Below are 16,102 nucleotides of genomic sequence, written 5' to 3' on the forward strand. Positions count from 1 at the left end.
TGCATCTGCGCAAGTGGTGTCACTCTGCTACGTTATTTCTGACAGAAGAAGTATTTTGAAGGTATTTCGTTTACACCGGAAGTGAGCCCCTAAATGACCTTTGACCCCAAATAAAAAATACTACATATAAAATGTGTAACCACCATTCATGTGTAAACATACCGTTACTATCCTATGTTTTCCTTACCTAATATTTTTTTTTGGCATTTTGTTTTATACCGGAAGTGAATCCATAATGACCTTCAACCCTAAATAAAAATACTACATGTATAGAAGGTAACCATAATTCATGTGTGAACATTACGTTACTGTCCTATGTTTTTTTTAGCTAATAAAAATAAAAGGCATTTCGTTTTATACCGGGAGTGACCCCTTAATGACCTTAGACCTCAAATCTGTGTTTAACCCATAGGTACTGGGTAATAGCAATTCATGTGTACAAGTGGCGTCACTGTCCTACGTAATTTGTGGGAGATGAAGCATTTTGAGTTGAAATTACGTTTTGACCCCTATGACCACTGCGTGAACTTTGACCCCACAAGTTTCATGGGACATGTAGGAGCATAGTCAATGATGGTTGTGACCAAGTAAGGTCAAAATTGGTGTAACAATGTGAGTGCTACAGCAAATGTAAAGGTTGACCTTGAAATTTCTTTGGACAAAATTGTCAACATCGGCACTAAGTTTAATAACAGTCTACCTAATACACTAATTTGACCTTTGGTTGACATATGATGACCTTGAAATGACCTTCACCATGTTTTTAATTATATCAACGTCACATATACTAATTTTCATTCAAATTGGACAAACTTTGGAATTTACCCCTTTTGACCTCTGGTTGACCTCTGGTGACCTTGAAATAACCTCCATAATATTTTGAATTACATCAGGATCACATATACCAACTTTCATTCAAATTGGACAAATTTAAATTAATTAAGTCTGTGGCCAACATAAGCTACTGCTACTGTTGCATTTCTATATATCTATGACGGTTGACAGTAATGTCATCACATCTACCTATTCGTATCTTAATGCAATTACCATTTCTGTTTCTCTCTCACAGATATTTCATGTTAACCATCAGGCGATATATGCATACGATGTAATATCATTTGAAAGCGTGACAGAAGCCACATTGATTGAAATGCAACCTCTCACCATTACATCAGACGCCTTTATTTCAATGAGATTTGAAATATTAACTTGCGACGACGCTAATGGCACTTTAACACTACCAACTTTCAGTAAGTTGAATGTACTTTGAAGGGGGTACTACACCCCTGGCCAATTTGGTGCCTATTTTTGCAATTTTCTCAAAAATTATAGCGCATTGGTGACAGATAAGATATGTATATCATAGGGGAAAAGACTACAACTACTGCACTGAAAATTCAGCAACTCAAGGCAAGTAGTTATTGATTTATTGATCAAAATTGGTTTTCCCTCATTTTTGTTGTAAGTCCAGTGTTGTCTGTGCTGAAATAAAATTTCCAAAATGTTTGAGAAAAATGCAAAAATAGGCACAAAATTGGGCAGGGGTGTAGTACCCCCTTAAGGCGAGGCAATCTTTTTTCGATGCAATTTTTTTTCGTTTTGCCATAACAACTTACCTTAAGGGTACACGATGTATTGTTGGTCGAAACAGCCAAAACAAAGTCGTTCACAGCATCTTGCGAATGGTAGTGAGCTTTAGCAAAAATTGCATTGCTCAATTCATAGCGAGCGTATAGAAGAATTCAAATATCACAGATATACTTTTGTAGGTCCTGTGGTTCTTGAGTTATGTTGTAAAGAGGGCTGAAACAACAACACTTTTATGAAACGTACATAACTCATTAACAACAATACATTAAGCAAGTTTTCAAAGTATATGATTTGTAGAATGAACTTTTGCAAAACACCAAAGTGTTACTTTTCAATAATATATTGATTCAGATAATGAAAATCGATTTTTTTTGGCTGCTTCGACCAACAATACCTCGTATACTCTTAAATATCCAATTAACGAAAATTGCATATTTTTGTTCTAAATACACAAAACGATTATCTGTTCTAAACCCCGTGACACCTCATTATAAAAATTAGACCTGTCGATAGGTTGTAAGAAGGGATAGCCTTTTGCTTGATAAAATCAATATAGCTTTCCAGGAGCGAACGAGGCCATATATAAAGAAAGTTTTGCTACTTCGTAACGCAATATGTAGGTAACAAAATGGTCATTCACCAATTAATGAATAAAAGACAAAATCCTAATAGGTATAATTTATACCAAGTAAATTGCAGTATATTAAGACATTAAAACCTAGAAAATGTCCTAGCTATTATTATTTTAACTTTTAATAAAACTCTTTGAGTTTGGATAACATGTTCCGTATGGCATGATTGAAGAACAGTGATGGCTATGGTGGGCCTATATTGTCATATCTGAGACTACATAGAGTTTATATGCAGGATCCGTAGACCCCATTAGTTTCTTTTATCATTATTTTATTTCCTGAATAGAAGCAAAACCATTTTCCATCATTGGAGAATATGTTGTTGGTGAAGCAGACGGCGCTGTAGCCATCACTATTACAAGGACATGTTTACCGGACTGTGTAAACGCAGGTGTAGTTGGTGAGTTTGAAATATATTCATAATAAATATACTTATCGAATTTAGATAAGGCTAAAAAATAATGTCTCAAAGCCCATGGCATTCAAGAACGAATGCGGAATGAGGGTTTTGTTTTAAAGATTTTTATTTTTTGAAAGATTTTTTTGAAACTTAATTTTGAATTAAGATGTCATTTCGCATAAAATTGTGGCTGATTTACACAATTGAAGTACAAATATCAATAAATATTGTTTTATACCTAAACAACTGCGAGTATCGAATCCAGTAACTTTTCTTCCAAATTTGTCACAGAATTTTATGATTTTTCGGCAAAAAACTAAAAAAAACTATTTAAACAAAATAAAAAAATAAAAAATAAATGAATTTGCTGTTTCAGCTGACGTGGACGCGTCAAGAAAAACGAATGCGCGCGTGGGCTTTGAGAAATAAAATTTTCTTCGCATGAGTAATATAATGTCATCATTAAGCTGAATAATTCATGTTTTTGCCGAATGTTTAAGGAGGAGCACACAACACACAGTATAATTCACATTTTTGAAAATATACCGAATCTCGCGCAGGACTAGATAAATAAAGGTAGATATTGCTGTGATTACAGATCACGTACCCACCCATGTAATGTCAGCAAACCATTTTGCTTAGTTCTTCAGACTTCTCAGTAACTTTCATGTAAAATGAGAGGGAAAGTTCCGTTACAAATTTGAGACGAACCATCCTCAACAAACACAAAAAGTATAAATCACGTTGAGTCTATGTGCTAACTCTTTTCTTTGATGACTTTTACCACAATTGTTTATTTTTTCAAATATCTAAAAAAACAATAATCTAAGCTAATTGAACAGACAGTAGTCAAATTATGCTTCTTGGATTATATAATAGTGCGCCCCTTACCTAAACATTTCGAACATCTGAATACCATGGAATGACCGTCGACACATAAGACATTTATATAATGAATGTGTAGTACCTATAATCCGTTGATATTTACAAACATGTGTTTAAAAACTATTGATCTAGAAATTACGTTTTGTTACCTAATTCATGAGAAATATTCGGTAGTTTTACATACTTGCGTATAATTCACATTGGTGTTTAAACAGATAGTATTTGGAACGCTATTTATATACATGTACTATATAATCCATGAAACATGAACAAATGTTAATTTTTTCTTATTTATTAAAATGTAAATTTCCAAATCTCATTTCATATCATAAATTTATTTTGCACATTATCAATTAATTTGGTTGGAGATTCGATCCAAATCCTAATCAAAAGTGGAAAAGGGGTGGAACGAAACAAAATATATAGAAAAGAAAACATAATTAATATTCAATTACGCGTCTTATTATTTCATTGCAGTTGTGAACACGGCAGATTTTACAGCGACAGCCGGTGTTGACTATACTCCTCTTCAGGACGAACCCGTAAATTTTGTGCCTGCCGAGACTGATGCTACAGTTAGCCTGAGTATCGTTGACGACGCCTATGTAGATCCGGATGAGCTTCTGGTGGTGTATATTGCAATTCAAGTAAATGGAGAAATTTATCATGACTCGTTTACATACATCACTATAAAAGACAATGATTGAACAAAATAAAGCTAAAAAGGCACAACCATAAAAGTTACAAAACAAACTCTTATTTCAGAAGTTTAGATTGCGCTGCTAAGAAAAATAGTTTACGATTTGAAGCAATTCCGTTATCTATTCACAAGTTAAAGCCTTTAAGCAAGTGGGTTAGTTACGGAAGAATCCTGGTTGTTGAAAGGGATATTTACAGAATTTGTGGGCAAGGTCTACGGACATTTTTAGAATGGTAGTATTTTGATCTCGTGATATGGTGCAATATTGAAATAACCAATGAAAGTTGCAAAAACATTTATTTTGACAACACAGCATGATTTGTTAGGCCTACATGCTCTGTTAATTTTTCATCACTACTCAAAACTCTGTAAAATGTTTGGGCTATTTTGTTGCAAGTCTAAATTATATAGCTGCAAAATCCTGCAATCCTAATAAAGGAACAATAATTTACTTACAATTGTGAACCATCAGGACCTTGGAAGGCACTAGGCCTATCAGATATGATCATTTAGCTTTGAAGTTTGTACTATATAGAGTCAATCACTACGAAAGGTTTTTTTTGTTGTTACAAACATTGAAACTAAAATATACATGAAGTTACATGTTCGCCGTCATGATCACACTGTGGGTATAAATGTAATTTATTTGCATTGATTTGCTTAGTATTGCACAGGGCACCTGTCTCATCCGATCACTATTATACGTTCCAGCTACGGTGACACCTAGTGACGTCACGCTGGACAAATTCCATTTACTGTCAGAGGAGGTTCGTGTGTGTGAATGCAATGGAGTAAATAAAGATGCAATCAATACTGCACTGATTTGCTAAGAATTGAACTGGGCACCTGTCTCATCAAATCACTCTAATACTTCTCGAAAGTGACAGGTGTCATCGAAGCCAGATATTAAGGGTAGACTAGGTATTGTTGGTCGAAGCAGTAAAAAAAAAATAATTTTCATTATTTAAATCAACATATTATTGAAAAATAACACGCTGATGTTTTGCAAAAGTTCATTCTACAAATCATATACACCAGGCACAAAAAGAAACTCGTCAGTTATATTCATCCTTGCTGTTCAATAACTTCATAATTTTAGATTATTCTGAAATATACATTTTGTTAATTGGACTTTTCTTTCTCATTTGACACCCTGTTCATGAACATTGAGCAAGAATTGACCAATATATGCGCCTCCAAACTCTCAAACCCCAAAATGAAAAGTTGCAATTTTAACGATTCAATTGTGCCTGTTACACTGTGTGCTTTATTGATTGGCCCGTGGTGCTTGTGTGCAATACAACGATGCGTTCCCATTGAAAATCGTTGAAAATGCAACTTTTGATTTTGGGGTTTGAGGCTTTGGAGGCGCATATCTTGTTCAATTCTTGTTCGTTTTTCACGAACAGGGTGTCAAATGAGAAAGCAAAGTCCAATTAACAAAATTATAAAGTTATTGAACAGAAAGGATGAATAGAACTGGTGAGTTTTTTTTGTGCCTGGTGTAGTTTAAAAAATTGATTGATTTATTGTTGTTAATGAGTTACAAAAGTGTTGTTGTTTCAGCCCTCTTTACAACATCACTCAAGAACCACAGGACCTACAAAAGTATATCTGTGATATTTTAATTCTTCTCGCTATGAAATGACCGATGCAATTTTTGCCATTTTTACAACTCGCAAGATGCTGTGAACTATGAAATCGCAAGTTGCTAACCTTAATACCTCTTTGAGTGTGACAGAGGTATCAACGATGTTGGAACAGATAATAGTATGTATTAGTATGATTCATTATCAATAATCTGTTGTGGTGTAATAGTTGTTTAACATTGTTCTAGTTAGTAGCCAAAATATAAACAGTTTGAAAGAAAAGCATAATTTGGGTATAATAAGATGTATAAGCCGTTCAACACAAAATAAACACATCCAAAAAAGAAAGTCCCCACTTGATTAGGTGGTCAACACTATAGATATATTTAAATAAAAGCAATAAAACTGATTAAACATGAGGAGCATTTTTTAGATGAAAATTGATACCAAGTTTGGTGCGATTTTAAAAGTTGCGAATTCAAACAGATTACGCATTGTGAGATTGCGTAGCTGAAGAGATTTCTATTCACCTGAAGTCAGTGAATCTCAGAGTATGGGCGATACCTATTCAAACATATCCTTTTGTAGGCTTTTACACATTAAATGACGCTGAAACGTTTTGAATTACATCAAGTGGTATTCATTCATTAATTTCTCAGCCACTCCGATTTCTTTCCAAATGTTGGATTTGATTGCTTTTAATTAATTGTGCTCTAAGTTTATCCATTTAATCAAGTGGGGACTTTCTTTTTTGGATGTGTTTGGTTGTAAGTTCTTTTACGCTGGCTTTTGTATAATGTGAGTTGATTAGCATTGGCGTGATTTAATAACAATAAACAGGTATGATGTGTGAATAGTACTTCACCATTGTTCTCTAGTTGGTAAACCAACAATATTAATATTTGAAAGAAATCCTAATATTGATGTCTTGATACTGAGTTATGTAAGACGTTCAACACAAAATACATTGACAAATAACAACAATTTAATCACTGAAACTGTACATTGCAAGAACTTGCTGCATGTTGACATTACATAGGAGGCAATATAATGTATTGTAAAACAGCTTTTCACTCAATAATTGGCTATTCCAGATATTTTCCACACCCCCGATGATGACGAATTTAATGTTTAAAGAAATATGGGATTTCACATGAGTGATTTCGCACAATTATACCGTATGCAATTTCCCGAGCCATCCATAACATAACAGTGGGATTTCCCAGCCAAAAATTAGGGTGTGCATTTGGGAATTGAGATTTATATATGATTTAACACTAAAAAACTATGGGAATTCCTAATTATTTTTACATTCCGATTTGCATCTGGACGGGAAATGGGGATGTTCTTTTGAGATTTCCTGATGGGAATTCCCAAACAATATTGAGGGAGAAAGGTGTGGGAAATCCCAATGTTATCATGGGGTGTGTGGACAATTTCTGGATTAGCCCATTGCGAAGTTTTGTACAATGTAAGTCATTCAGTATTTAGTATGTATTAGCATGTTTCAATATCAATAATCTTGTGGTGTTATAGCTGTTTAGCATTGTTCTAGTTGGTAGTAAAAATATTAACATTTTAAAAATCTCTATGTATGTATCGCAAGAATTTAATATGCATATTAAACAATTACATAGGGCACAACATAAATGTATTGTAAAACACTGTTCTACTAAGTAATAATTGCAATCGTAAAGTTCTTTGAAGTTATTCAGTATTTAGTAAGTATTAGCACGATTCGATACCAATAACCTGGTGTTGAATTAGAAATTTAACACTGCTTTAATTGATAACTAAATATTTGCGTATTTGCATCATCGATGTAGTGTTATAATATTTCTTGTGTTAGTTGGCAGCCAGAACATTGGGAAGAAATCGCAATAGTAAGTTTTTAGAGGGGTATAATAATACGTGTAAACCGTTCAATACAAAATGCATTGAAAAATAACCAAATATGTAATCACTGGGCATGAATCCCAAGAACTTGTTGCACACTGAATAATTATATAAGACACAACATAAATGTAATGTAAAACGGCTTTGCACCCATTTAGTAATATCAAAGATTTGTAATTTTTTGTAGTACTCTTTTATGATAATTGGTAGCCTGAATAGAACATTGCAACAGAATAAAAATGCAATAACTTGCTGCACACTGAACAATTAAATAGGACGCAATATCATAAATATTTTGTAAATCAGCTTTGCAGGACTTAGTAATATAAAATATTTGCAATTGTGATGCTCTTTGAAGTTGGTCAAATAACTTATTGGCATGTTGTAAACTGTGAATCATTCAGATTTTGTAGGTGTTACAATGATTCAATATCAACAACTTGGCGTTGAATTAACATTAACGAAAATATTAACATTTTCAAAGAAACCGTAATATTTAAATCTTGGAAGGGGTATTATATAATGACGGTGTAAATTATTAAATACATTGAAAAAATGTAATCACTAGTTAATGTATTGCGCATTGAATTGCATAAAACACTCTGTAAATGTATTGTTAATCAGCTTTCCATTTACATAGTATTATCAAATATTATATACTTCATTAATATATTCTTGTTCATTGATTGGTTAAAAATGGATCACATGACCAAAAATAGTTCTACCATCAGTACTCCTATCCGTAAATAGTACTTCTAAGCCGTAAATAGTATTTGCAATGTCCCGGATGAGCCGTAAATAATACCTCCAAGCCGTAAATAGTACTTTTGACCATGCCTTCCGCGTGCGCGCATTTGATGCGACGGAACAGTTCACGCACGCGAAACTGCCATAGCGTGATTTCGCGCTGCTGTAATTGGTCAGCCCGATTTTAGCCTATTCAATTTTTTTGAAGGGCAAAATAGGTTGTGCTTAAATTGGCCGTGCTGTTCACTCAGGATAGAAGCTGGAGAGTCAAAATGTCAAATAATTTTATTTTAACCAATCAATGAACAAAGAACATATTAATGAAGTATATATATTTGTATACTATGTGCAATTGCTAAGTTCTTTCAAATATGCCATTTGTATAATGGTATGTATTTGTCGTTATTCAATGTCAATAATCTGGTGTGGTAATAGCAATTTACCAGTGTTAGTAGTCAAAATATTAATTTGAAAGAACCCGTTATCCTCAAATCGTGGGAAGTATGGATTGAGATATGTGACCCGTTCCTAAACAACTCAGAACATGTCCAAATTTGACCTTTGATATTTAATGTATTGTACATTAGTTTTCACTTGACACGAACTATTTGTATTGTACCATGTAAAACGTTTAAAGATGTTCTTTGGGTGTAAGTGCAATTCCGAGCATTCAGAGAAAAAATCAGAACATAATTAGGATTGACAAAAATAAACATGAAATCATTTTTGGAGCAACCCATTATTATTAGTCCGAATGGTCATAAGTCCATGGTTACATTTAGGGTTAGGGCTTAGGTTATAGGAAGAGTGAAGTTTAGGGTTAGGGTTTATGGTTTGGGTTTTCGGTCTAATGACCCTTCGGACTATCAAACAATAATAGTTATTTTCCTTTTCTGAAATAAATATCACAACTAACGATTTCAAAAGGTAAATTTCAAAAGTTTGACTAATTATTATACTTTTATATATATTTTTCAAAGGCACTTATCTTTTATGTCAGCCAACATGTTGTGGGTTTTGTAGGAATGGGTCTCCTTATGTGAATTGAAAAGAAAATACATTACTATTTACAAACTAATCTCTATGCATGTATATAACATTGACTGGTTCCATTATAAAAAATACTTCGCTTGGGCAGCTAAAGCTGCCCAAGCGAAGTAAACCACTCAGACGAAGGGGACGCATCGTTGTTAATCGGTGATGAACAACGGTGAAACATGATTGAATCCCTAAATTAACCAAAACTATGTTTGTACTGGATAAAAATGTAGCATTGATGATTTTTCCTTCACGAACGGAAGGCAACCTTTATCTACGATGCTCGTGTATATTATTTGAGTCTCGCCTCGTCTTAGGGTGAAGTATTTAGGGCCGGATCATAGTCGTTGAGACTCATGGTAGCAAAACGATGACTAGTGAAGAAGATTCACTTTCAATCATGATCAACCCATTATATTTCCGTGTGGATCAGTTGGATGAACTCTATAACGGAAATATTGAGCTCAATGGTTCGATCCCCACCGCTTCTGATTGTCACCTCTTCTCTAATGTCAGTTCGCTGTGCTGCTTATAGTTGTGTTCTTTTCATCCTAGAAAGAAATTTTGCGTATCTTGTCTCGTCGTGCACAGCATTTATGATTAAAATTCATTAATATTCGACTAAAAATGATGCGTCCACTTACTTTTGAGATATCCTGCTCTCGAATACACATGTACAACTTTTGTTAGAAGTCGTTACCTTAGGGTTCATTACAATATTTTCGTAAGGATTCTAATTGTGTTACAATTTTGATTTGCATACTCTGTTCTCTTTCCTCAAGTTGATAGCACTTTTTCGTAATCATCAACAAAAATAAACGACAATTACTGAAACTACTGTAAGTAAACATTCGTTATATTTAGAGAATACACAGTTATCTTTCCTTTCTAAGTGGTATCCAGTCATGAAGATACCTCATTTATCAAGAATAAAAATGGACCTTTTTATTTTTGTATGCAAATAGAAAGGGATTAATATAAAGGACCATAACATTCAACATATCTCATCTACAGAGGTTGTCTTCGTTGTCAAATATTGAATGTATATTTGGCATGCATATATTCTCCACAGTTAAATGTAAATTCTGTATATTAATTTAGCCCTCACGAATTCAATAACTTTTCGTGAAGGTCACCAATAGTGTCTTGATTGTCCAAGTTTAATGTCAGATGTATGACAAAAAGTAAATTGCAACTTGAGTTGTATGACGTCACTATGACGTCATTTATGTAGTTGATCCTTCGAAGTCCCCTTAATAGGTTAAATACATTTTGTTTAAATTGAGAAATATCGGAATTTCGTGGAGTTTTCGTTAATATATTTGAGAGATTACGTTCGTACACACAGTTGTCAAAAATCAATACTATTAAGTTTTGACAATAACATCATTACAAACTGCTTGGCTTTCTGGCACCTCCTATCCCTTGACTGCAAAGAATGAAACTGTTTTTAAATTATAGGCGACGGGTATACTTTGTTTTGATTGGGAAATTAAAATCCAGGTATCAATATCACGTCAGTATTAGCTACATTCAAAAAATGACTTTCAACCTTAGTATTGGTCACAAAATTAATTTTAGTTCAGCGTACTCAAATCTTTACAACGAATTATATAACATTCACTTGTACGAGTTTTGTCAGCATACAGGGTGTATCAAAATGATTGGTACCGAAGACTTTTCATTTTTTGCCGATTTTTTTTACTATTTTTTGAGTCAGTTTGGGGTTAAATGTTTAAATATTTGTAATTATAGTAGTTTTATCTTCTCTAAGAATTTTAGATCATAAGAATAGCACATTCTGTTCAGAAGTTACATGATTCTAAAGGAAAGTAGGTGTTTTTACACTTTTCGTCGTAACGCTGGATTAGTAGCGCACCATTTTTTAAAGCTCTATTTTACTGCAAATACCTTGTGAGAATAATATGTTGACAATCATGGAAATGTTTAATATTTCCCTTGCCTATTTCTTCATTCATAATATATATATAAATGTTCTAATCAATATTGGTTAAGAGTAATATTATTGACTTGAATAATTTAGGTGGGGTGAAAGACGTTTGTGTATCAACACCTTCCACGGCGGTAATTTAAATTGTAGTATTGAGATTAGATGATGTGGCAGACTGGCTAGAGACTGTAGACAGTGTAGGTTAGTTTAGACCTGGTAAATGTTATTGGAATGGCTCCAAAGTAGCTCAAAGTTTTCCACGCTTCAGTGTGCACTCATAGTTAAGAATCACTGGTGACACGAAGCTATGGAGAAGTGCAGAGAAGATTTAGAAGACAGTTTCAAAGAGCAAGGAGTATCCCATGCAAACATGCCATAACTTGCAATGCTTCAAAATTTGATATGGGCAGGTACAGAATGGATCCATCCAGGTGTTAAGTTCTTTCAAGATTAGGGCTTCACTTCACACTGCCAGAGTCGTAAGGCAGGGACTTCAGGAACTTTTTTTCTAAAAGCATATGTAAAGCAAATTTATGTTATGTAGACTGAGGTGAGATATTGAAGAGTATGTATGCAATGTTCAAACAGTGAACCTATTCATATTGTGCTCTGTAAGTCAAACCATGATTACACCGATCTTCGTTTAAATGACAATAGCTCCCAGATGCATCAACCTATCAACTTCAGATTAATAGATCAATAAGTTAACATATGCTCCATCCTATTTATAGTACAAAAACTATATTAATTAGCAATTTTATATTTTTGATATATTTTTCAAAATGTCACATAACCCGGTACCAATCATTTTGATACACCCTGTATGTTCCAATCTACCTACATGATTTGTTCGGCTGATGCAATTAAATTTAAGTAACTTCTTACCTAAATTTTTATTGAGTAATTACAATTACAATAAACAAGTAAATCAAAATAGGCAATAATTACACCTTAAAACAATAAAGTCAACCGATCAAAACAAATATTTTTTGAAAGTACAACAAGCACAGACAATTGAAACTAATTGTTGTAATTAAAGTAACTTTTTTTTGGTGTTTAAAATTTGCCCATTACGACTTCATATGATTAGTAATCAGCATAAAAGAATTACTCTTGACTGGATTTTATGACACGTTTTTTTAGTTTTGTTGTTCGAATTTAAATTACCTAAGTGCAGTACTAGTATGAAGTATTACTTTATTCAACGTTTGCTGAAATAAAGGAGGCCACAAGTTGATTAAGTAAGTTCAACAACTTATTTATGAGTGATAGAACAGAGTATGCAGCTTTATTTGAACACATGAACATCCCTGCAAACGCAAAACATTTTCGGCATCATTCGCAAAAGGTTAAAAAAAGGTTGCCACAAAACGTTTAAATATCGGGTTACATAAAGTGTATATATAGGGTATAAAACGTTTTCATAACATTCAAAAATGTTCTGTGATAACTTACTGCAAATATAATGTTATTTAAGTGTTGACAAAATATTTGGCAAAAAATGTTTGCAAAAATATTTTACAATAACATTTTGAAAACATTTAAAAAATATGTTTGTAATGTGTTATCATACAAAACGTTTTCTTGACCTTTACATAACCCGACATTTAATGTTATGAAAACATTTTGACCAATACAACAAATCCAAAATATTACCTGTTAAAAACGTTTTAAAAACGTTTTGTGTTTGCTGGGCTAGCAATAATGCGGTAGTAAATGTGATGTATTATGCGATAATAGCACATAAGATAATTTCTAAAGAATCTCATTCATTGTTATTATTAAAAGTCTAGTATTACAGCCAAAAAAGACAATCCACAAGCCGTTATACGTTTCTGATCGACATCTCGTAATTAGATAAATAATACATAATTGACAATTTTTATCACGCGAAGCTGATGTTTAAGGTATTGAAGATAGTCAAATTATTATCTTAAGTCTTTTATCAACAAGAATTAATTATCAAATACAGATTATACAAAATCGTCTGTAAAATGTGAATATTTTACATTTGTACAATATTATAATAGACTGGATGATATGTGCTTCTATAAAGAAGTTGAGGCATTTTTAGTAGAAGTAGGGAATCACTTTACCCAATTTAGGGGTGTGCTGAAGCTATTTTGAAGAACAACGTATTTCGCAAGCTGTATTGTCAATTACTTAACAATCGAAATAGACAGTGTATGTCGAATGCACACAGGCGTATTCATTTTGTATATGAATACATGTAAGTGAAATTGGGGCATGTTATCTTTTTGACACAATAGGTCATTGTCATTTTTAAATGACATAATTATGACCATTTAAAAATAGCCATATTGATGACCAAACTACAGCATGTAAATTGGCAAATTTGAAATCAGTACATCGACAGTAACATCAGTGGTTTCCAATTTCGAGCTTAATCCTGGTTAACTAAATTAACAGCCTCACTCACACTTTTCTCATCAAAGCATTGACGTGTCTAGGGGGTCGAGGGGATGCCACCATATAATTTTTCAGGGATGAAATGGGGACGGCAAAGAGTTATGTATCATTAAAATGATTACAGTAAATGGGACAAAAATGGACGGATGGGGAAGAAAATTTGGCTTTGCCCCTCGAAAGCAAGATGCTGACTACGTCCCTGCATCAAAAACGCGATTTTGGCATTAGTAGAATGCTCAGAAGTTTTTTGAAGCCCCCGTTAATATTTTAAATCAGAGATATGTTTAGCTTTAATATAATTATTATGGTATGCGCCGCTGAGATGTCTTATTTTGCCTCTAATTTCCAAACGGTTAACTAAAAACGTTCTGGATTTAGTCATACAGTGCGTAGCAAAATAAAGAAAACAGTTTGAAAAAAGCCATTAGGTTAAAAGGTTATTTGGTCAAAATGCTCTCTCTAGTTGATAGCTGCATCAACATCTTGTCCTCCAACAACTGTAAAATCACTGGCGTGAGACCATTAATAATGAGTTAGTTGCTATTTTTGTCAGCCGAGTAAAAATACAGATGCGCAAAATCAATTAAAATCATGAAAATCACATGTTTCACCACTTTATTTACTGTAATTGACAATCTTAGTCTTCTACATGGCCACCATTCCTCTAATTTCAGCTCTCTCTTTTTAAACGTCTAATGAGAGGTATGTCCTGCCTGAAGATGTCAACCTGTGCAATTCCACTTGATGATTCAAATCAATCACACATCCGTCACAAGCCAGTGTTTTTACTGTTGTGGGAGGACAAGATGTTGAATCATCTTTCAACTGTTTACTTAACTAAATAGATAAATAAATGAACAAATAAATGAATAAATAAATAAATAAGGAAATAAACAAATTAATATTGTCAATGGCTCGGTTCAAGTCTTTCGTATTCGACAACATTAACAGTTTTTTTACGGATTTTGTAACTCCAGACTGTAAGTTCTAGACTTGATGGACTTGCTGAACAGGGACACATTAACACGGAATATCTGGTAGAAGCAGACAGACCGAGGAAAACGAGGGTAGGCGGATTTCTTTCATGCTTTGATGGTTGAGCAAGTGTCCCAAGTTATGCACACTAGTGACATTAAAAAAATCTCACGACCCCTCTGGTACGAGATACAAGACCCCCCTAAAATGACCCCCTGCCTCCCCCTTTCCAACAACAAAAAAGCTAGAAAATGGGTATTTTCAAGATGATCAAATATATAGAAAACCATTAATAATCAAAAATATACTCTGCAGGTATTAAGTTGACATATTAATCTTAACAGATATGAAAGAAAAAGTAAAAATTCTAATTGGGTTGTTCCATTTTTTAGGAGGGGTGTTTTCCTATTTTTCACTTTTTGAGAAAAAGTGAAAATGCATTTTTTACCCACTTTTTGACGCAAAAAATAAAAACCTTCATACTTTTTAATTTTTTTTATTTTCACATGTAAACTAGTTTCATGCAAGACTAATTAAATAAAGAAATAAAATTCATGGAGAGTCTTTTAGTTTATGAGATAGAAGCCCCGGAAGTGGACTCCTTTTTCCATATTCTAGAATGCAGATGTTGTAAAGAAATTGAGTTTAATTGGTTTTTTGAAGTCTTGATTGTGTATTTTTATTAAAAAGAAATTGTTTCTCCTTTATAATGTCTAAGATGACAATAAAAGGTATTTTGAAGCTTGGGCTATTCCATTATAATACAGAGGCATCACTCTAGAACAAGTTTGCTTATAATGGGCCAATGACATCGAAAAGGCTAGAAAATTAGTATTTTAACGATGATCAAAGATATAGAAAACCATTCACAATAAAAAAATATACTCTGTAGGTATTAAGTTGATATATTACCCTTAACAGATATGACAGAAAACGTAAAAAAATCTAATTGGTTTGTTCCATTTTTAGGAGGGGTGTTTTCCTATTTTTCATTTTTTGAAAAAAAAAAGGAAAAATGCGTTTTTTGCCCACTTTTTGACACAAAAAATAAAAACCTTCATTTCTTTTAATTTCTTTTATTTTCACAGGTAAACTAGTTTTATTCCAGACTAATTAAATCAAAAAATAAAAATCATGGAGAGTATTTCAGTTTATCGGATACAAGCCCCGAAAGTGGACTACTTTTTCCTAATGCCAGAATGTAGCTGTTGTAAATATATTCAATTTAATTGGTTATTATTTTGAAGTCTTGATTTTGGTTTTAATTTT

At 33.1% G+C, this 16,102-nt stretch overlaps 1 protein-coding gene across 1 annotated transcript in view; it reads left to right on the forward strand.

Annotated features, from left to right (window-relative positions):
* LOC140170510 (uncharacterized) overlaps positions 1–4,615 on the forward strand; it is a 30,214-nt gene extending 25,599 nt beyond the window's left edge. The window contains exons 10-12 of the mRNA XM_072193866.1: positions 1,070–1,250; positions 2,509–2,622; positions 3,985–4,615. Of these exons, the coding sequence (XP_072049967.1) occupies positions 1,070–1,250; positions 2,509–2,622; positions 3,985–4,214 (525 nt within the window). The 3' untranslated portion in view covers positions 4,215–4,615. The remainder of the gene's footprint in view (positions 1–1,069; positions 1,251–2,508; positions 2,623–3,984) is intronic.
* The last annotated feature ends 11,487 nt before the right edge of the window (positions 4,616–16,102 follow it).

Source organism: Amphiura filiformis, chromosome 14 (genome assembly GCF_039555335.1).
Source record: "Amphiura filiformis chromosome 14, Afil_fr2py, whole genome shotgun sequence".
NCBI classification, from domain to species: domain Eukaryota; kingdom Metazoa; phylum Echinodermata; class Ophiuroidea; order Amphilepidida; family Amphiuridae; genus Amphiura; species Amphiura filiformis.